General features: G+C 43.6%; 2 protein-coding genes and 1 long non-coding RNA gene across 4 annotated transcripts; 1 reads left to right on the top strand and 2 right to left on the bottom strand.

The window, feature by feature from the left end:
• Window positions 1–87: 87 nt before the first annotated feature.
• LOC132465963 (septin-8-A-like) lies at window positions 88–8,577 on the bottom strand. 2 transcript variants are annotated; one of them, XM_060062918.1, is made up of 10 exons: window positions 8,232–8,577; window positions 6,727–6,841; window positions 6,223–6,418; window positions 5,579–5,765; window positions 5,089–5,250; window positions 4,301–4,397; window positions 3,962–4,130; window positions 3,619–3,751; window positions 3,324–3,514; window positions 88–1,784 (listed from the first exon to the last, which is right to left on the bottom strand). In XM_060062918.1, exons 1-10 carry the CDS (start codon window positions 8,259–8,261, stop codon window positions 1,781–1,783), a joined length of 1,284 nt encoding a protein of 427 aa, XP_059918901.1. In that variant the 5' UTR covers window positions 8,262–8,577; the 3' UTR covers window positions 88–1,780. The 2 variants fall into 2 exon arrangements, with proteins under 2 accessions (XP_059918901.1, XP_059918900.1); XM_060062917.1 differs by having other exon boundaries at window positions 88–740.
• Window positions 8,578–8,717: 140 nt separating this feature from the next.
• Window positions 8,718–10,379, top strand: sowahab (sosondowah ankyrin repeat domain family member Ab). Its single transcript, XM_060062916.1, has one exon. It carries the CDS (start codon window positions 8,802–8,804, stop codon window positions 10,194–10,196), a length of 1,395 nt encoding a protein of 464 aa, XP_059918899.1. The 5' UTR covers window positions 8,718–8,801; the 3' UTR covers window positions 10,197–10,379.
• A 5,918-nt stretch (window positions 10,380–16,297) lies between these two features.
• LOC132466474 (uncharacterized) lies at window positions 16,298–19,399 on the bottom strand. Its single transcript, XR_009527879.1, has 7 exons — window positions 19,216–19,399; window positions 18,470–18,709; window positions 17,829–17,880; window positions 17,441–17,524; window positions 17,162–17,287; window positions 16,875–16,958; window positions 16,298–16,742 (listed from the first exon to the last, which is right to left on the bottom strand). It is a non-coding gene; the product is annotated as an uncharacterized LOC132466474 (long non-coding RNA).
• Between the last annotated feature and the right edge of the window lie 4,040 nt (window positions 19,400–23,439).

Here is a 23,439-nt window from a genome sequence, read left to right as displayed (position 1 = left end):
TACAACTTTGCTATCTTATTGAACAGTCTCGCCGTATGGTGATATCGTTCTTCTGCAGCCAGCCAGTGAGAAAACAAGTCAAGCAGGTGTTTTCAATGTAGATATTTATTACAGCAAAAAATATAAATCCACTAACGACATACTTTCAAGCACTGCTGTAATCATAATCATTTAAATCGACTTCACCAGCCTGAGTTTTTGTCTCTTTACACTGAAATAATTAGACAATTTGTTCGTCTTAGATAGGCCTACACTATAGCCAAAGCAAAATTATAAAAAACTATTAAACAGAAACAATATTCATTATAATTGGGTTGGCTATTCTCGTCATATAGACACACTATTTTCAAGTCATATTAAATATTAATAAATATTAAATAATACAATTTAAAGTGCTGAAGTGAAGATAACCCTAGCCAAACGATTAAAAAATACATTTTTATATCCAATACCTTCACGGTGTTGATCAATTGTCAAAGGGGAAAGTGTACATACCTTTAAATGTCAAGGATCTAAGATTATAGATTTTAGATCTATAATCTTAACAATAATTTCATTTTTGAGATTTTATTTCAGGGGGGGTTGTGTTCATGCAGAAACCATGCTTTGAAGCCACTGCTTATGAATACATGTGAAGGTAGACCTCACGGGGAGGCTGCAATCTTTTGTTGTGGTGCATAGTCTTCTAATTCAAATTCCTTCCTGAGGTTAAGGAGCACGCGGACGGAAGACTAAAGAAGCTATGAAAAGAGAGAAAAGCCATGTCAGCCAGTTTTAGAAAAACAACAATTGCAGTATGCTCTCACCTATCTAATAACATGAAGAAACACATACATAGACAACCAATTAGACTTATTATCATACATGCAAAATGTTGATACTGTGATTTGGTATCCATGTATAGCATGGGTATTTAGTTTCACTGATAAGGATGGTCTGACATATTTTGGGATAAGTGAGGGGAGATATGGAGAAATGAATCAACAGAATGATGAACAGATGCATGGCTTAGTTTCATCATTCTTTATTTGAATGGAAAAGCAAATAAGTTATTCCTTCCTATTGTTAAGGTAAATTATTAAATCAGTGACAGAGCTCACATCTTTGCGTGCCTTCTGAAGGACAACATCTTTAAAAAAAAAAAACTCACTCCACACTATCAGGTCAGAAAATACATGTAGTGTATTAAAATAACTATGTACATTACAAAATGTTTTACTCTAATATAGCTGAAGAGAACTCCACTTGTGCATTAAAGTTATTGTATCACAACCTGTCTTTATATTGCAGGACACTGAGTTAATTCCACTACAATAGTGAGTTATATAATATAAATATGTAATAATCGATAGCAAAACACTAACTCTGTTAACCCTAGCCCTTTCTAATGCTAGTGCAATTGAAGCTGCTGTTAGCTAGAAGACAGGAGAGTATTTTAGTTGGGTGCTTTGCATTGTGAGTCACATCTCCAAAGGCAGACAACTGCACATTGGCGGCACAAACATAAAACAACACAAGCAGTGTTATGATAGTAGTCTGTGCTTCTGTTTTCACATATCTAGCAGAGTCAGCATTAGGGACACATTGAATCGACTGTTCGTTCATACCTTTTTTGATCCATAAGCTCACAGTGGCTTATGGCCAATTTAGCTCACATACATATATTGCCTCAGTGTGTGTGTCTACACATACAATGTCAAAAGTAAGGTCAAATATCAAAGCCTTTTCCCATGCTGATGAAAGACACATTCCTGGTTTTCCTTGATGACTGCTCCATAAATCAACTAAAAAGAGGACAGAAAACAAATGGCAAAAACATGATAAATATGACGAAAAAAAAATGAAGACAAATAGGGGTTGTTGATTTATGAATGATATCTTACAAACCACCAATATTAAAAATTAACCTTTACTACAATTAACAAATAACCTTTAAAACATAAGGCATAACATCATCCCATTACTTGAATTGATCAATCTCAACATAAATTATCTTCATTCATCTATCTTCCTATATTTATCTAAATGATGCATTTATATATAGGCATATACAAATATTTGTTAAAGTTGCAATCTCGAAGATCTCCAAAGATTTTTTATTTAAGTAAATTTCAGGTAAGTCGCTTTCTCCGAATGAGGTAAAACAATGGGGATTGAGCCTATGGCCCACTGATAAAAGCCCTGACATATGCAGGATTTCCTGCCATGCATTCACAATCAAAAGCACCACAAGTAGTGACACAGTTTCCATCACCCAGCAGTGGTTGTTCCAACAGAGAAGGTAGTTGGAGCTACAGCAACAGAACCATTCTTCAACTCACTTGTGTCTTTAACAACAAACAGCTTTTTTTTGTCGCCATAGGTGCAGCAAAAGAGAATGAAATTGAGAACTTCAAGAATGCTGCTTTTATGTAATGAATATAATGCTGATGTTTTTTTTGTGTGCAATGTTTTTTATTGGCCACTTAAGATTTAGATGATCTCATTGTCATCCAAGTAATATTCATATTTGCATGTACACTGTCTTTATTGATTAGGATTGTAGCATTTTGTAGTATTTAAAGAGTAGAGCCCTGGTCGGAGATGCAATCTTCCAGGTCAACACACAGAGATATTGGCAGCGGGCAGCATAATAAATGCTGTGACCCCCCAACAGGGTCTCGCTGCACCAAGTCAGACTCAATCTGTCGTAGCCAACAGGGCTACTGGTATGACAATGCTCCATTCTCTTCTCACTTCAACCCCAGACCAGGCGGTAGAACACTGAGTCATGACTTAAAGCTAGGGTAGGCAATTTGGGGGAAAACAGCCGGAGTAAGCTCGATTTTGAAGGTAACCAACCAAAAGGATACCAGCCCTCCTTTCGGGGCCGCCCTACAAAGCCACTCCCTTAAATCACACATGACTAGCTTGCTATCTTTAGCAATAGGTCTGCCTAGCCTTCTGGAACATTTTGTGGAAGACTCCTGTCATGCGCAACGAGTGCACAGGCACAGTGCTAGCAGGTGGCTAATAGACAGACAGGTAAGCTATCTCATCATTTCATTTGGGTCGAATGAAATAATGCAATAAACTTATTACAGGCCTTTAACAGCCACAGATACTCGATCATTTATTAAATTGACTGATTTTTGATTTGTTAATTTCTGGATTCATTTAACCTTTATTTATATTTGAAAAATCAATCACCCTTCGAGAATTTAGTCGAGTAACTGTGAGCGAACATCTGCACTGCAAACCTGTTCCTAGAAGTCATTAAAATTCCGACACCACCATCAAGAACAACCACCAGAGCAACACCAACCAAAACAAAGTGGACTTACTTCTTCTTGTCCTTGTCCTTCTTGAAGGGCTGCTGGGAGCAGCTCTGTAGTGCCTGACCCATGAGCGTCTCGGCAGCCACCTTTCTTCTGTTGAAAGAGTTCATCTCCTCCTCCAGCTCCCGTCTCTTCTCCTCCAGGTTTCTCTTCTCATCGTGGTGCATGCGCTTCAACTGCTCAAACCTCTCATGCAGCTGGAGGGGGCGGTACAACATAATGCATGTTTGACTTTAAGTATTCTTAAAGTCAAATGACAGCTTCATGGATGGATTCATCCATCTACGGGCCTCACGCCTACCTCTCTTTCCTTCTCCTTCAGTTCCGCCTCCGTCTCCTTCACTTTGTTGACAAACATCTGTCTCATCTCCTCCTCCTTGCGCTGAAGCTCCACCAGGAACTCCTTCCTCTTGGTCTCGTAGGTCTGCTGCAGGCTGTGGGATACATACAGAATCAATACTAAGTCTTGAGTTTTGACACAGCTTAGACACAGTTTACACTGTCAGATTTTTTTAAATGTCCCAACTATTCCAATCCATAAAGACGTTCAGCCACTTTCAATAGACAAACTATTAGATATTGGGGTTACAATCTCTGGATGTCTTCCCACCAAAGCTTTAACCCAGCTCCTGGCCTGATCTCACCTGAAGGGCTGGCTGTCTGGATCTGTGTCCTTGAATCCCATTTCCTCCAGTTTGCAGCGACGGTAGAGCTCATAGTGGCGCGCGTGCGTCTGTTCTCTTAGATCCTCAATGTTGACACGAAGCAGCATTTCCCTGAGCTTCACAAAGTCACAGTGGCTCTCGTTCTCCACTGTTATAAAAAAGGCGGACATTCTGAATGAATCCAATATTGCCTCGAATGTCAACTTCACATGTTAATGGCGAATGATCTAATGATTATCTTAACCAGAGATCTATAGTGGAGCCATAGGTATTTCATTGAAAACGGCAGTTTTGTTTAACAAAGTGGTACAGACTCACCCTGTACTGATCCCCAAGGATAGAGCCTCGCCCTGACCATCTTGTTGCCCACTTTCACCTGTTCCACACTGCCAATCACAGCAAAGGGAAGATGAGCCTGTTGGTAGACAATTGCAGGACCATTAAAGCAGAGGCCAGCTCGGTGTATTCCTTGTCTGAATGGCATACTGCCTGGAATCCTATTCCTGCTATTCCCTCTGCTGGACACCAGGGGTCAACTGTCAGGTATACTGCGATTTTGAGAGACATTGTGAGGTGCTATGTTATGCTTTTATTTGCATCCTCTCGCCTCGCTCTCTCGCAGGTACATCAAAATAAGCATTGTATTATATTGCACCTAAAATACTTTTGTTTTGCATTTGATATTTTGGTTTCATTGGACAGAAGATCTCAATTGAACTGATTTAAGGTCCAAGCCTTGTATCAGAAAACTGCCCCTAGTGTTAGGTGGGATCCATTTAGTCAGGGAGGACAGATTACACAGGCTGTTTACCGGTATGCACAGGAAATGGGGTTTAACATGACATTTTGTTACTTTTTTTACTTCAAAAGCAAATATCCAGCCTGAGTCTATGTTGTAGCCCCTGATTCTGTGGCTATGTAGAATTTCTTTAAACATGTATTACATATGTATAAGCCCAGAGAGAGAGAGAGAGAGAGAGAGAGAGAGAGAGAGAGAGAGAGAGAGAGAGAGAGAGAGAGAGAGAGAGAGAGAGAGAGAGAGAGAGAGAGAGAGAGAGAGAGAGAGAGAGAGAGAGAGAGAGAGAGAGTGTGAGTGTCATGCTCACATTCATAGTGGAGTTGATCTCCGTGACAGCTTCATCCTCTGTGGGAAACTGGTAGATCTGTACTCCGTTGCTCACCAGTTCACTCATGATCTTAATCTTGAATTTGTGCAATTCGCTCTTGGAGATTGTGTCAGCCTTTGCAATGACAGGGATGATGTTCACCTGCATACGAAAAAAATGTGCAGATAAAAAACTTTAATGAATAAATATACCTACTTAAAATGAATAAATAAATGTCATTAATAATAATCAATTAACCTGTTTAGCCTCATACAATAATCCCCACCTAATTAACATGCCCATAAATCTAGAAGCTCTACATCGATCAGGGTTGCATGCATGAGGTTGGTATCCCTAAGTAGTTAATGCATGAAAGTTGGGCGATCAAAATCAGTTAGTTGTGACTGCTGTGTAACAATCACTATTTCAGAGTAAGCTACATACAAAACAAATGATCAGTTACAATTGTTTGTGGTCAGGCATAATTAACCTTGCTGTCCAATTTCTTCATGGTCACCAGATCCAGGGACTTGAGAGAGTGGCCGGTCGGGGCTATGAAGTACAGGCAGATGTGGATTCTGCTGTCGTGGTAGTTGTGCAGGGAACGCTTGATTTTCATCTCCTCCTGGAGGAAATGTTCAAACTGGGTGTCGATGTAGTCCACAATGGGTTTATAGCTGCATAGTAAACAGAAAGCTATGATACATTAACCACAGATAACTCAGCTGTCTCGCCTTCATCCACATCATAGGGTTAGATTCCTGTTCAATGTGAGCTAAGCTTGCCTTGCACTTTGGGCAACGTTTTACTATCTCAGACTCTAGAAACTCTGCTGCTACTGCAGCCTTGCAACCCAGAATGTCAGCCTTTTACAATCCCTTTAGTCATTATATTTCAGAACACAGAAATGACCTTTCATCGGTTAAACAAAATCATTAATCCAATATACATCAATGATATTAATCATTTATGATTTCAAATGTACAGTAAAAGGTCACGTCTTTCTGATTCCTTTAGCTACTCTAAATATATACCATACAATTTATGCAGCCTATGCTCTGTACTCTGTTCAGTTATGCATTCAGTAGTTTGCAGATGAATACAAAAAAGAAAAACACAAAAAGTAAACAATACCTTTCGTCTTTGTTGATCTGGTCTCCAAACCCGACAGTGTCCACGATGGTCAGTTTTAAGTTGACGTTGCTCTCCTGCAGGTCATACGTTTTTGGCCGTAGGTGGACATCTTGCAGGTAATGGCTGGCTTCGTCACTCTCAAACGTTGTGTTGAAAAGAGTGTTGATTAACGTTGACTTTCCGATCCCTGTCTCACCTGTAGAAGGCCATTTACATTTGTAAATAATGAGGTGGGCTGTGGTTCTGTGCAACTCCGAAATATTTTCCTCATGTAACAAAACAATTAAAATAATAATAATGTAAGAAGTTATCCTTACTATTGTTTCAAATAACATCATAATGACTAAATTGCATCTTTTATACTTCCGCATCTTGTATGTTTCTGTGTGCATTGCTAATTTTTTATTGTGTGTTGAATAGAGCGACTGGCTGCCTTTTTCCTTTGGGATTAATAAAGTGTCTGTCTGACTGTCTGCATTTCCTTTTAATGCAATCCAAACTTGCCGACACAAAGGATGTTGAAGCAGAATCCTTGCGAGACCGCCTTGCTGACCAACTGGTCCGGAAGACTGTCGAACCCAACATGCCCAGCCAGCTCCAGGCTACGCTTCTCTTCATTCTGAAAAAGAAAAAAATATTTATGTACTTCAATTGACAGCATGCTTTCTCCCATCTTTTGGACAATTGCCCCTTTACTTCCTTACAATGCTATTGAGTGAACATGGAATTCATGGCACACCCTTGTGCCGCCATGTCTTTCATAGTGCGGTATTGACAATTCAATAAAATAATTATGTCTCAACAGCTTACAATGCAAGGCAGTTAAATACACCTTGTGAGATTAAGTTCGGAAATTACAACCATAGGTAGACCCGTAAAGAGCTAAAATAACCCTTGTTTATAGCCGACAAAAAATGTGCAATCCAAAGTTGCATGCATTGACAGGGTTTCAGTAAAGGAATTTGATTTTTAAGTTTTCCTGAAAAGTCTGAATCGTGGGACAAAAGATGGCCCAAAAATGAGTCCAGTCTGATTAATTTGTATGCTTGGAAGATGTTGCTCTTCCTCATGCCAGATACAAGCTGGGACAAACAGAATTCCCATTTCAGAAGATTTCCCACAAGGAAAATGATGTGCTTGATGAGCACACACACGCTCACGCACACGCACACACACACAAAAGCAAGCAAGAAACAAAGAGCTCTTTATATGGATGTTATTTGACAGGGTGAGAGTATCCATACCCTTACAAATCCTCTACTCACACACCATGTGTGTGTGTGTGTGTGTGTGTGTGTGTGTGTGTGTGTGTGTGTGTGTGTGTGTGTGTGTGTGTGTGTGTGTTTGTGTTTGTGTGTGCATGCGTGTGTGGTTGTTATCCTTATTTTGCAAAACCGGCAACCCTTGTCTGAGACCCAAGAACATGAGCAAGAGCATGATAAATCAAAGTGAGACACCAATAAACTCTAAGTGGTGTTTGATGCAATTGTCTCAGTCATTAGCAGAGGCGAGGCTTGATCACACTCCAATCTAACGTCTTGCGTTGCAATATTTATGCTAACAGCAATACACGAGCATAATTACAGTTACCATTAAACATTAACGTTATAACAACCTAAGCACACTAGCATTTTTGCTATAGTAGTTTGTTTACTGCCTGGCCTCGTTATGGAAGCGTAATGTAATGAGTTTGCATCCCGTGAGTAACCCCGTCTCACGGCGCTGGAGTGCGTAATTGACCTTTAAAAAGTCTTATTTAAAATGCATTCAAACACACCGAGTTCGATGCATTGGCTATCAACACCAACATAAGGATGCCATCGCATGACATGCACGTCAGATCAGCCAGGATAGGCTAATCCCCACCCAGGCACCTGAAGGCTATAATAAACAAGATGTTGGGAGGCATAAACCCCGGTCTATAATAGGTCGCAATGAGATGACATTTTTTCTACGTAAGCGTAATGTATAGGCCTACACTGAATAATGTACATATCGGGGATACTTACAGCGAAAATATCTATTTCAGTGGTCGCCATCGTCAGACGCCGCAGTAGTAAGAGGGACTTTACGAGGAGCTGTCTTCATCTGAACGGAGTATTGGAAGGGAACGGCTTAATTCATTCAACATGGCCACTTGGTGGCAACACCCCCTCGGTGCTGGAATGCACGATCAATTTGCTCATTGAGAACTATGGGGTTGGTTTATGATCGCCGCACCACAAAGGGAATCATCTAAATATTTTCGATTGAAAAGAGACACGATTCATCCTTCCAAATATTATTGGAGATGTACTTTAGTCAAGGCATGAACAAATAATAGCGGCTTTGTGGGGCTTATAATAGATAAATAAGTACGCGCATTTGGGTTTAATATACCGTGGACGCGCACGACGTGATTGTTTTTAAAGAGGCCCCGGAAACAGCAGGTTGTTTGGGGGGGGGGGACATCTCCCACTAGTACCGGGGAGAGGAGGGGGCGGGACTGGGAGAATTAATTGTATGTGGAGCGGGGCGGTCGTGGCCCGTTCTGTTTTTTTTCCCTTCCCGTTATCATTTATTTTAGGTTGTTAGAAAAGATGGCTTTAAATCAGGACACAATTTTAACCTTTTTATTGGAGAACGGCGGCAAGGTTACAAACGCAGAACTGCTGAACTGTTTTAAAAGTCAAATACACTGCGGCGATCCCGCGGGAAAGCAACACAATAGGGACTTGTTCAAGAAGTTGGTGAACAGCGTTGCCGTGGTCAAACAGATCGATGGTATCAAGTTTGTGGTCACAAAGAAAAGATTCCGGGACTTTGTGAAGGGAGACGGCGAAGGGCTGAAATCGGGGGACGGTGGTGCCCATCAAGACCCATCACTCCGGACCGCTGCTTCGCCTCTCCACAGCACCGATCAAGCCGAGTCTGCAGAAATACTGCACAACCTACAAAACAACAATGCGTGCTATTCCTTCAACTTAAGCGGTAATTTCAAGGATGACACCATATATAATCATTCCGAGGCCATGGCTCTACCGATTAATACAAACAGCTGCACTGAAAATGAGCAGTCACTGAAGATCCTTAATATTTCAAGTGATTACGTGTGTATAAAAGGGGAAAGCGGTGCCGTCTTTGCTGTTGTATCGGTGAGTTCACCCCCTCGTACCCCGATACGACCTCGTGATTTCAATTCGGAGACGCCATCTGAATATACAACTCCAGATAAGCCATTTCCAGTCAAGTCCCTGTCACAAACAGTACCAGCCGTGAACCGCTTTTGTCAAATATTTGAGAGGAATACACACGCGTCGAAATCTTGTGAAAACTTAACGGAGCTGATGTTAAATGGCCAGGGCTCCCCTACAGATACGGGGTCCCAAAGCTCCATTACGAGAAAAGTTGAGGATTCAGATTCCGTTCCTTTGGATCCAATCGCTCACGAGTGGCTGGTCAAGTGTAGTGCAGGAATGTGGAGGCACGTTTACGGGTTGCTTTTACTGGACACACAGTTGGTGAACAAGAGAGACTTCTTGTCTGGCTTCACAGCCCTCCACTGGGCTGTTAAGGGGGGCAACGGCGAGATGGTGCGCAAGATCATGGACATCTCCAAGAGCAAAGGCACCTGCGTGGACGTCAACAGCAAAACACACGGAGGCTACACACCTCTGCACATCGCGGCCCTCCATGGTCACAGTGACATCATCACTCTCCTGGTTCAGGGTTACGGAGCCAGGGTCAACGTAAGGGATAACGCTGGGAAGAAGCCCTACCACTACCTGGGGACATGTGGGACGTTGGAACTTAAAGAGCTTCTGGGTGGGAGGCAGAGGGAACACTGCAGAGACCCATCCGAAGAGGAGGAGTACAGATTGCTGCTGCCTAAAGGCCTGAACACCATCAGTAAACTGTTTCAGCCCCACATGGGGCACCGCAGGAAACACAGACACCAGCAGCCACCAGGCTTTGCTGTTTGGGATGGCTTTTAACAGGATTGTAAAACAATTGAGGTCAACATTTAACAGTGTCAAACTTCCGACAAATTGTCCAGGGCCTCATTTCCAAGCGGATTTGGTCCATGAGTAAATTTTTTAACATTGTAAAAAAAAATGAGTAGCCACTATTGTATGTATAATGATGTTTGTATTAAAATCTCTATTTTTGTATACTAATACGTACATTCTTTAAAGATAACATTGTAATGTAGGCCTATGGAAATGTGTCATTGGAGGAGTTTTTTCGCTAATGTCAACAGTTACACAAACTCAAACGATAAGTTGTAAGCATTTTCTACAACAAAGTGACACCAACTCAACATTATTCACCCATCTAACAAATCTTTATTCGAGTCACAAAGGGGATATTCTCGACTCTGGATTAACATGGGAGGGAGGTATGTACTAGTGGGTTGGTGTGTGGAGGCAATTTATGCAAAGCAGACACAGATTGGACAGTGGAATGTTGCTCTTTCCTTATATTATTTCCATTGGGAGAGTGCAAGGATTGAGGAAAGCCTCTTCGTCCATAGTCCATTCATAGTCATTTGAGTGAATTAGTCAAATGCAATCATTAAGAAGGTAGTTCTTTAAACATGCAATTAGTTTTAGCCTGAAAAAGTCTGCTTTAATTCGATTTATGAACTTAAGGTATTGTAGCAGGGGACCTGACCCCCGCCATCTTGGTGGTTTTACTGTTCTCAATTTGTTCATGAGTTTAAAGGTTGTGCCTTACAGAGCCGGTGGTGAACATTGACATGTCAAAGCTCTGCTGAGTGTGTGCTGATGGCTGATTTATCCTGTGGTCCTTGATTACAGAACACATCACAGCCTCACCAGAGTCTGATCAGCCTGCCTCAGGCCCAGCGAGGCTGTATAAACCCTAGACCAGCCACACACATATTTTGATTGAATTATTATTCATTTGAGGGAAAATATCCAAATATTTTATTAAAATAAAATGCAGCTACCATTGACAACTAGACAAATATTTAAATGGCAAAAGCCAAGTCCTAGGCTTAAAGATCCCATGCCATGCTATTTTATGGATGCTTTAATATAGGTATTAGTGGGCCACAAACACAGTATTCAAAGACGTCCCCGAAATTTACAGCCACTCCGAACCAGTCGCACATTGAGCTTCCCCCAAACGCGCTGTTTCGGTGGGCGTGTCAAGGCAGGTCAAGGAGGGGGGTGGGGGTGTGGCTCTGAGCAGCTTGTAGCCACAGTACCATTCGCTCTGGTTACGGTGGGCGTGTCAAGGCAGGTCAAGGAGGGGGGTGGGGGTGTGGCCCTGAGCAGCTTGTACCATGCGCTCTGTTTACGGTGGATGTATCGCAATGGCTCGTAGAAACCCATATTATGCATAGATATCTATATAATATAATATAATATAATATAATATATATTATCACCTGGCCCTGAGCAGCTTGTAGCCACGGTACCATGCGCTGTTTACGGTGGATGTATCGCAATGGCTCTTAGAAACCCATATTATACATAGATATCTATATCATATAATATATAATATATATTATCACGGCCAAAAGCTGTGTGAGCCTCCAGACGATAGGCTATTATGAATCTCAAACGACCGCGTCTTCTTCAGATTGATGTGGAAGTGGAAGAACCAGAGACGTCGGAGAACCCGACGAAGTCCTTTGTGATTCATATTGTCTGGACGTGCACAGCTTTTGGCCGTGATAATATGTATTATTTGATATAGATATCTATGTATTATATATTATTTAGATATAGAGCTCCAGGACTGTAACGCAAGTGTTGTACACTTCCTTGTTGGATAACCGTTCTGCTGTTGGTGTGATGGCGCATAACACGTCGGACTCTCGTCTCTGGTATTTCTACAACGAGACTCGTAGTGGGGGTTATCTCAGCCATGGTTGAGAATGAATTGGGGGAAAGGAACTTTGGCTTTGACTCCCTGAACTTGAACCACGACATGGAGGAGAAGGGGATTGTTGGCCGCGAATGTATCCCGCTTGAGCCCTGCTACTATGGCGAGTGGATAGTGCCAGGATTTCCTGGAGAAGGATAACAACGTGTGAAATGAACGTGTGGAGATGCTACGCCGCCGCCGTGTGGAGAGGATATGCACGCCGCCGCCGTTGGGACTGGGGTTCGATTCCCAGTCTATATCTATGATTTTTTTCTTCATTATTTTCCGGTATTAATATATCCAATGACTTGTTGATGAATAAGTTGATGACATTTTATAAAAAACGTTAGTTTTTATGTGTCAAAAAGACAAACTGTTTTAAAACAGATCTCAATGTTTTGATGATTGTATGGGCATAATGTCACTTCATAGGGCAGCTCCACAAAGCCGGTTTTATCACATAACCGGGCAAATTAACCCAGGGTTTACTTTGCGGTAACCCTAGGGTTTCCGTTCCAAAATGAACACGGTATGTTAGGCTACTATAGCAACATATGCTCTGAATCAAACCTGGTCGGACCAGGTTTTGTGCAGGTTAAGTTTGGAACATAACCCGGTTTGGGGGATTTAAAGCTGCGTTCACCGCATATTCCATGTGTTCACAATGGCATGCCCTTTTGATGAGAGCCCTGTTGATACCGGAGCACCAATTATTCGTGCAATCCACCGGGAGAGATTTATAAGACCACGGCTATATCCGGATGACTTTTTGCTGGAGAGATACAGATTCTCACGCAAATCTTTAATATATTTAAATAGCTTTCTCCACAGTACCTTGCAGTGAATACATTAACGCCTCGACATGTTTCGATTGGTAGTGATTTTCACCTCTTGATATTGATTTATTTTCATTTTGAAAGAAACGACACATCTCTCGCACATCTCAACGCCATCTCTCGTTCGGTTGTTTAGAACTGAAAATCCGGTTCCCAGGACAACATGACATTTTCACTTTCAAGCGGCCCGTTTCCCCATTTCGATCAGGGTTTCCATGATCCATAAATCACTTCTTTATAGGTTTGGCGTGGACGCGCACAACCCTGTGTTGATTGAACTAATGCATAACCGGTGCCGTAGAACCGACAGCTCTGGTTTAGTTGGCACAGGCTCACTCAACCTAGAGTTCAGCGTTAACTCTGTTTGTTAAACGTCCGTTCGTGGAATACCCCCTATGACATTTTCTGTTTTCTATCTAGGCTATATTATTCACTTTCTTTTTCAAAAGTTGTAGTTAATATATAAATCAATGTAACAATGTAAATGATCACAATGGAATTTCTTTGATGAAACAGAAAACATTTGTGAATTAACAACCGCATTTAAGCATCGATCATTCAACAGAATCTGTGCTTTGACAGCAGATAATTAACCATACAAATGTTGAATTTGAGAAGGCAAGAAAGAAGAAAAACATTATTGGGCAGATAGAAGACTTCATTGTAGTCACTAGTTGTAAGCCAACATGTATTATTTTGGCAGACGGCCAAACAAAAGCTTTGATTGGGAGGCAGGCAGGAGAAGTGGAGGTGTGGGCAAGTGGTTGAAGAGCTGGTTTGGTTGACTGGAGAGGAAGCTCAGGAGCAGGCCTCAGAACAGAAGATGGAGCCTCTATGGGCTCGCGACAGTTCTCCCTGTGCAGTGCCTAAAAGTATTACCTTTTTTGTATAACAAAGCATAATATCAGATGACAACATGGCTACACAGGAAATGGCACAGATACTAGGTTATTATTGGCTGGGTAAAGTGTTTATAAACTCAACATCTTGTGATTGTTGCAGTATTTATCACTTGGAGCCGGGTGGTGCTTTTCTCCATCACCATGATATTAATAATAAAGACTTGCCGGATGTGGGGGTATGGCTCAAACACTGGTGCCTGACTCCACATACGCGCCTTGATCCACAGTACTGCTCGTAGAGTTGGATGAAAAGCGCCTCAAACACACGATTGCAGTCAGGTCACTGTGCTGGGATTCTCCCTCCTGCAAAGTATTTGCAAAGGTATTGAGTAGCATTAGTGTAGTACAAGACATGATGTAATGGCTTGCCTTGCAGTATTGTCATGCTTGCTCAGAGTATTCATTTAGAATATATTTGTTTGTGAATGTGAGCTTAATTCAAATTGTATTCATGATTGTAATCGTGAAAATCTGTTGATTCTTGGTATTGTACGGATAATAAATTGTTGTGTTAGTAGATCTATAGTCTCCTGTGTGTACAAGGAAATATGAAAACAGGCAAGAGAGGAGATTTAACGCTGGTTATGTTGGCTGCCATTGTCATCTCCTTTATTTTACACAGATCAGATATTCTTAGCATTGTTATCTCAATCAATGAATAATCTACACAATTTCTTCTGTATGACTGATTAAATAAACCCAATAACCAATAACCAAAATAAACCTTCAAATCAAATTCATTTATCTAATTACATTAATATAAATATTAAGCATGAATGTGACTCTTAACAGATATACTGTAGTAAAAGATAACACTTTCAGTGGTGTTTAATGCCAAGTCTGTAGACCTACCCATTTTAATTACAGTAAATTACCCATACAAATTAGCAATTCATTATCTCAACTAAAACAATAATAGGTCTACTTTGAGAGTGAATAACAGTATCAAAACAGGCACCATCAAAATGGCCTACATTTAAACAACACTTTATCCGTCCTACACCATTATACATTGCTGTTCCAAGTGATATAAATGTGCTGGTTGTATAAAACACTAGTAAATCCTAAACTAAGTCATAAAATCACAATGAAGCGCTTTACCCAAACAAATTAGCAATTCATTATCTCAACTAAAACAATAGGTCTACTTTGAGAGTGAATAACCGTATCAAAACAGGCACCATCAAAATGGCCTACATTTAAACAACAGTTTATCTGTCCTGCATTATACATTGCTGTTCCAAGTGATATAAATGTGCTGGTTGTATAAAACAGGGTTCATACACATTTTGACCAATAGATTTCCATGACTTTTCAATGACTTTTCCATGACTAAACATTTTGAGAAACTTCTGGTGTGTACATGAAAAAGTGATCAAATGTAGTATTTAAACTAACAATGAGAAATCCAAACCATTGATGTTTGCTTCCTTTGGCATGGCTCGTTAATGCCGCCTCTCCCATGTTTGAAATGTGAAATGCTTTGCCACCACAGAAACCCACAATTTTGCTCATCCCAGGTAAATGAATGACATGAAAATATGAATATAACAAATTTCCATGACTTCTCCAAAACATTTTGGATTTAATTTTTTTTCAAGCACTTTTCCAGGCCTGGAAATAGCCATTTTAAAATTCCATGACTTTTCCAGGTTTTTCATGACCGTATGAACCCTGATAAAACACTAGTTAATCGTAAACTACGTCATAAAATCACACTGAAGCGCTTTGTGGCCACATACCTAGTTCAGGCGTTCTCACGGCGACGTAGGGCAGCAGGCGTCTTAGTGGCGACGAACTTATCCACACGTCGAGAGTAGACGTACATTTTGTCTGAATTTCCTTATGTACGTCGCCGTGACACCGCCGCCGGTGGACGGATCTTCAAGGTGAGGGTAGAGGGGGGCAAGGTGAGGGTAGAGGGGGGGGGGGGTCAAGGTGAGGGTAGAGGGGGGGGGGGTCAAGGTGAGGGTAGAGGGGGGGGGTCAAGGTGAGGGTAGAGGGGGGGGTCAAGGTGAGGGTAGAGGGGTGGGGGGGTCAAGGTGAGGGTAGAGGGGTGGGGGGGTCAAGGTGAGGGTAGAGGGGGGGGGGGTCAAGGTGAGGGTAGAGGGGGGGGGTCAAGGTGAGGGTAGAGGGGGGGGTCAAGGTGAGGGTAGAGGGGGGGGTCAAGGTGAGGGTAGAGGGGGGGTCAAGGTGAGGGTAGAGGGGGGGTCACGGTGAGGGTAGAGGGGGGGGGTCAAGGTGAGGGTAGAGGGGGGGGGTCAAGGTGAGGGTAGAGGGGGGGGGGTCAAGGTGAGGGTAGAGGGGGGGGGGGGGTCAAGGTGAGGGTAGAGGGGGGGGGGGGGGTAGGGTAGATGTGTATAGGTTAACTCATTATGGTCAGTATTAAACATCACATAATGCACAACATGCAGAAAAAGCCACACAACCAGGTAGAATTTGTTATATACGATTTTATATAAACACCATGAGTATACATTTCATAAAATCGTTTGCACATTGAAACATTTTGGGAAGCGTTTTGTCCAATGTCCGAACCCATTTTGATCACAAAGCGTATATCGTGAATCCAGCGCAGCCATCTGTCCCTAACTCTGTCCCTAACACTGAACCCCGACGCCTTGAAGGACAAGGAACCCTCCCACCGTGGGGAGGAAGGAACCCTCGATGGAACACGCTAGGTGCATCCAAACGTGCAACAGATGGTGAGAAGGTCACGTTGCGTGAGTGTGGAGGAGATGAATCCACAGGCCAAAGTCCTGTTGTGTGAGTGTGGAGTAGATGAATCCACAGGCCAAAGTCCTGTTGTGTGAGTGTGGAGTAGATGAATCCACAGGCCAAGGTCACGTTGTGTGAGTGAAGGAGATGAATCCACAGGCCAGCGATGAGTGGCGGTTGTTGATCACTGAAATGTGGACAGAGGAAAACAGCATATTGTTCAGTTGACTGTCTAGATAGTGTCACATTATCAAAAGGTTATTACACCTGTAGTCAATGAACACGATATCCATGTCATCTTCAGCAGTGGGCTACTGACCTAAGGGACTCCAGCTGGTCAGAGATACAGGCTTGACGCAGCTCAGGTGTGTGTCCCAGACTGGACACAGCATTTCAACTGCACCTTACAAAGACGGATGATATGAATACAAAAGGACACAACGATTCAGTTATCTGGCAGACCGTCCGAGCCAAAGAGTCTTGGTGAATTCAGAAGTGCGCCATGCCATGTAGTCCGAGAACTCAGGGGTGGAACCCAGCACCATTTGATGGAGAGCCCAACACCCCATCCTACCCCGTTTAGAGTTCCATCAGCAACAGACTCACCTTCCAGATGCATGGCTCCTTCAGCTCTCTCCTCAGTGGATATCCCCTTGGAGTCGGGTGTCACTCGCCCCACCCTGACGTCCTTCACCAGGCAGGTCCTCCATCACCTCCCTATGCCCCGCCTTCCTGTTTGGGGACAAACAGGGCCGTTTGGCCTCAATGTCTGGGCACAATCAAAGTGGTAGTTTGATGGTCTGACATCAGTGGTAGTTTGCTATAATGTCTGGTAGTAAACTGTTGTTTCCCAGTACAAGTCATGTTTAGTTCATGCAAACATACCAGTACTACTTGTTGGCAGGCAGACTCATGGTTCTCCAGGTGCACGGCTCCTCCATCAGCTCTCCTCAGGCAAGGACTCCTGGTCTGTGTTAACAGTGGTGGTAGTTGAGCAATTGGGGGGGGGGGGGGGGTATTCTTGTGACGCCCAGTTTAAACCAAAGCCCTGGCTGGAGTGTTAATGAGGGCATTGAATATGATTTGTTTTATTCTTTCCAACTTGCATAGAAACTAAAGCAAATGCAAAGCAGCTATAGTTTGTAATCTTTTAAGTCAGAACACTGAAATATTCTAGTTGATGAAAATGCTGTTCAGTTCCATAAATAATTGAATCACTTAGTTCTGATCGTCACATGACTGAACACAATGATGACCCACAGCTGTCCTTTACCTTCCTGAGACCTCTGCAGTCGCATCGTAGCGATCGTAGATCCGAGCGGATCCTGGTGGGTCAGCGATACAATCAGGATATGAAAAAAAAAAACATTCTCACACCTCAGTAGACAGTTTTTCTTCATTTTAAAAGGGGACATTATACCACCAGGTGTGAGTGTGATTAGCCTTACAAGCCGTTTCCAAAATCTGACACATATTACATCACTACTGGGCGTGTACACCTAGATCTGTGCTGGATAGATGAGCAACGTTTACTTCGGTCCACTGGGTAGGCTGGTAGAATGATCTGTACAGCACAGATCTAGGTGGACACGCCCACTAGTGATGTCATATGGGGCAGATTTTCAAAACCGCTTGTTAGGCTAATCACACTCACACCTGGTGGTATATACATCCCCTTTACAGAATAACAACTTTCAGAACTCATGTGAGAAATCAGACGCTGCAGCCTCACATGGAGAGCAAAATTGTGAGTGAATAAATCCTGTTCACTCACAGCTCCATTAACCCAGCGACTTTTTTCTCAAAATCATTCTGATCAAAACGATGGCTGAAGAGACCGATGTAGGGCTGGTGGAGTGGCTAGTCTAGCAGCCTACTCCTTCACATTGAGGTGGCAGTGTAAGGTATAATCACCTCAGGGTCGGCTGTCCTTGCCCCCCCACCGAGGGACGTCCTTCACCAGCGGGTCCTCAGCACGGCTCCATCACCACCCCTCCATCACAGAGTCCTGGTCTGGAGCAAAAAGCAGGGAATTTGCCTCATGTCCACCATGTTCAGTTCATGCAAACCAGTGCAAACCAGTACCACCTGTTGGCAGGTAGATTCATGGTCGTCCTCCAGATGCAGTTCCTCCATCAGCCAAGGGCATTGGGTCTGCAACAAACAGGGGTGGTAGTTGAGCAGTGGGTGGGATTATTCTTTGGACGCCTCTTTTAAACCATTCTGAACCAAAGTACTGGCTTTTGGTGTAAAATGTAGAGGAATAGAAGACACTGCAAGTTAAAAAAATAAATAAGAACCATGCACACACTTGAAAATGTGTTATGCAGGAGAATGGTAGAACATTCTGTGAATTCAACAGCACACATTTGAAATTTGACTGTTAACATTATTCAAACAGTCTTCTGCCTCAGCTGAAACTCAATATTTAAAACAAACGATAAAACTTGTTGAATTCTTGTACCAGTAGCGTAGACTCTAGCCTTCACATTGAGGGGTTAGAGTCTCAATAAAACTTCTTCACTGATGGCTCCATTAAGCCAAGGACGGTTTTCTCTAAATCTGCCATATTAGATGACGGCTGAAGTAACCGATTTTAGAACAGAAACCGTTCAGTAGCAGTGAGAGTGATAATCGATTTAGAGACTGGCTGCATTCACCCCGACATCATTCTTAAGGCAGGACCTCCACCACGGCTCCTCCGTCGGCTCTCGTCCACCACGGCTCCTCCGTCGGCTCTCGTCCACCATGGCTCCTCCGTCGGCTCTCGACCACCATGGCTCCTCCGTCGGCTCTCGACCACCATGGCTCCGTCGGCTCTCGTCCACCATGGCTCCGTCGGCTCTCGTCCACCATGGCGCTGTCGGCTCTCGTCCACCATGGCGCTGTCGGCTCTCGTCCACCATGGCTCCATCGGATCTCCTCCATCAGCCCTCCTCCTCAACCAACGCGTCCTGACCTAACAAACGGCAGTAGTTGGGTCCAAAATCAGCCATATTAGATGACGGCTGAAGTAACCGATTTTAGAACAGAAACCGTTCAGTAGCAGTGAGAGTGATAATCAATTTAGAGGTTGGCTGCATTCACCCCGACATCTTTCTTAAGGCAGGACCTCCACCACGGCTCCTCCGTCGGCTCTCGTCCACCACGGCTCCTCCGTCGGCTCTCGTCCACCACGGCTCCTCCGTCGGCTCTCGTCCACCACGGCTCCTCCGTCGGCTCTCGTCCACCATGGCTCCGTCGGCTCTCGTCCACCATGGCTCCGTCGGCTCTCGTCCACCATGGCTCCGTCGGCTCTCGTCCACCATGGCTCCGTCGGCTCTCCTCCATCAGCCCTCCTCCTCCACCAACGCGTCCTGACCTAACATGAAACGGCAGTAGTTGGGTCCAAAATCTGGTAACAAAGCCGGGGAGGTCAAACCTGCACACCCTTGCTTTTGTAAAGGAAAAAAAATATCTAACTTCAAGTTTACAAGTTGACTCGTTGAGAAATGTATAAACTACTACTGTCAGAATGAAAATCTGAGAAAGACAATAAAAAATAATCAGCCTCAACAATTAGTTTCAGAGCGGCTTGGAGATGGTACCCTGGTCCACCCTGCTGCCCCATTACTGGTCCAGGTAGTGGGGTTACCCTCTGGTCCCCAGCCTCAGGTCCACCCAGCTGTGTTGTACAATATTTAACTAAACCTTGGGAGACGACGTGCCATTTCTAAACTGCTGTAAATTAGCTTTATTAATCAACTACATTTACATTGAGGGCATTTAGCAGATGCTTTTAACCAAAGCGATCAGTACATTTTTCAGAAAGAGAAGCAATAAACTAGACACAGGTTGGACGTCTTCAAGAAGCGGACTCCCAAACACTAAATCAAGGTACTGAACCATCATAATCAAGCACATTAACATCCAATATTCATCCTTTTAACGCAAAAATCAACATTGATCGAAAGCCACTTACACCGATAGAGCCTGGTTCAACTGCTCGGCCACATCTCCTCCCACCGACCACGCTGCAGAGATCACTGAGAAGATCATAATGTTATAAAAGATTGGTAAATACTGTGGGAATCAATGTGAAAGCTTCAATATCAAACACTCACATGTGCGGTTGGATTGACATCTTCTGCATCATACAGGATCAGGACTGCAAGGCCTGGAGTTTCCCCCCGTCTGTTAGCACAACATTCATCCATTTAAAAACACCACAACGCGCTTTACATCACTGCCTCACCAATAATAAACTGAACATCAATATAAGAGTTCTTGGTCACCACGTATCTTAGTTGCCTTGTGCTTAGTTTGATTTATTCAAAAGTCAAAGGTTTATGGTAGCATTTGCGCAACAATTAACTTTACTTTTCTAAACAGCTATACCATTTGATAATACGTGAATAAGCACACTTACATTTAACCCTTCCTTTTGTTTCTGAAGTCTAGCAGAAACTATATTGAGCAGATCACAGCCCAGATATTTAGAACACTAGCAATATCAATAGTAATTTAGATAGTAAAATGATACTTAGCCACATTCAGCTGCTGGGTTGTTGAAGAACTAAAAAGCCGTAGTATGTAAATGCCGTCGTCTCATCTTTTACGCGACCCGATAAATGTGTGCGCAGAAAATCGAGAGTTTATTGTAGAGCGCAGTTATCAAAGTAGTTTGCGGTATTTTGTGGGATAATTCAAAATATATATATTTTAAGAGTGCCCTTCCTAATTTCTAGTGCATAAGGATTTACCAATAATCGCAGATGGTTACCTATAGAAATGGGGCACTGCCAGATTACCTTAATTGGGTACGCTCATTAGTTATGAGGTTTACGCAAATGCCAATATTGATCGTACTGCCACACGCCATAATAAGGTGTGGATGACATAACGCAATTGCCAATCCTGATCGTACTGCCAGACGCCATAATAAGGTGTGGATGACGTAACACAATTGCCAATCCTGTTCGTACTGCCAGTTATCCTCCACCACACAGTACTGCAGCATTAGAGCTTCACAGACTGCACAAAACTAACTACCAACCTCTACAGAAACCCCAAGCCCCGTCATACTGGAATCGTAACGTTCCAGTACGAACCATCCCCAAGTAACGTAACCAGCACCTCACCTTGAGCTGAACGACGATGAAGATCTTGTGGTCGTCTCATTGCAAAATACAGCCAACAGACTTACCTTGAGGCGATCTGGTAGTTTGTTGCTGTTGGTTTATGTACAAAACATTTTGACTAAACATTTCAGTTACCCCATTTAACTAATTATCTACCAATTAACAATGCTTGCCAGTGTACAAAAAAAGCTAACTAATCTGTCTTTTGGCTACTTCCTCGCTTCACATCGCATGAGCATTGTCATATTGATCCGGGTGTGGTCTGAGTGGCCAGAGATGCATGTTAGGATACTGTGCTGTCTGAAGTCTACTGTTCTGTAGACGTGCCCCCCTCCGGAGAAACAGTGTTCAAAAGGGCTGAAGGGCATCAGTTACATGACCTGGAACATCCGTCAAGACCCAAGGAGAGACGCCATGGGTAGGATGCGAGGGCTCTTTCTCAGCGACTAGAATACACCACAGCGCCTACGGGAGGGAACCATTGCACACATTTCAATATTCCTCTTCATAGATCTTGAAGCCCCAGCGAGGATTTCTTTTCCTCCTCAGCTGAAGAAGAGCTTGGTTACAGCATGAAGAGAACCCTAGTTGGGATGTTACCAAGATGGTTTCTGATTCAAAGGGGGACCCAACTCCCAGGTCCAGCTAGCATCGACAAATGCATTGCAATTCAGCCCAAGAAAAACTTGCATCCCAGCACAGGAGTCCAGAAGATACAATCCACAGGGCCTGCCAGCCAACTATCATGTCGGGGCTAGAAAGGGCAGCCACATCGCAGTCTTTCAAGCTTGAAGGACCATTTCCTAAAATGTTGTGATGTATAATAAGTGCGTATCCCCATGTCATCACGCTCACACATGGTATGCCTCGTCACCCTGATCACGCCCGGATGAAGAACCCCAGGCCAGGTAGAACCCCGACCACATGAACAACCAGGCCAGGTAGAACCCTGACCACATGAACAACCAGGCCAGGTAGAACCCTGACCACATGAACAACCAGGCCAGGTAGAACCCTGACCACATGAACAACCAGGCCAGGTAGAACCCTGACCACATGAACAACCAGGCCAGGCAGAACCCTGACCACATGAAGAACCAGGCCAGGCAGAACCCTGACCACATGAAGAACCAGGCCAGGTAGAACCCTGACCGCATGAACAACCAGGCCAGGTAGAACCCTGACCGCATGAACAACCAGGCCAGGTAAAACCCTGACCACCTGAACAACCAGGCAAGGTAGAACCCTCGCCATGCCCACCTGAAGAGCCACAGGCAGTCCAGTTGTTTTCCTTCAGACTCAAACTCTTCCGCTTTGATGAGCCTGAGAACAGGGACGGGATTTGATGGAAGTGGTGAGAAGGTAATCTGATTAGGTCACCCCAGTGGTGGGATGGTAGGTATCGGACATCCCAGTAGCTGGTAGGTTTCGGACATCCCAGTAGCTGGTAGGTTTCGGACATCCCAGTAGCTGGTAGGTTTCAGACATCCCAGTAGCTGGTAGGTTTCAGACATCCCAGTAGCTGGTAGGTTTCAGACATCCCAGTAGCTGGTAGGTTTCAGACATCCCAGTAGCTGGTAGGTTTCAGACATCCCAGTAGCTGGTAGGTTTCAGACATCCCAGTAGCTGGTAGGTTTCAGACATCCCAGTAGCTGGTAGGTTTCAGACATCCCAGTAGCTGGTAGGTTTCAGACATCCCAGTAGCTGGTAGGTTTCAGACATCCCAGTAGCTGGTAGGTTTCAGACATCCCAGTAGCTGGTAGG

The sequence above is a fragment of the Gadus macrocephalus genome, chromosome 10, assembly GCF_031168955.1.
Source record: "Gadus macrocephalus chromosome 10, ASM3116895v1".
In the NCBI taxonomy this organism is placed as follows: domain Eukaryota; kingdom Metazoa; phylum Chordata; class Actinopteri; order Gadiformes; family Gadidae; genus Gadus; species Gadus macrocephalus.
Note: the sequence above shows the minus strand (reverse complement) of the source record. Positions and strands in the feature narration are given on the sequence as shown.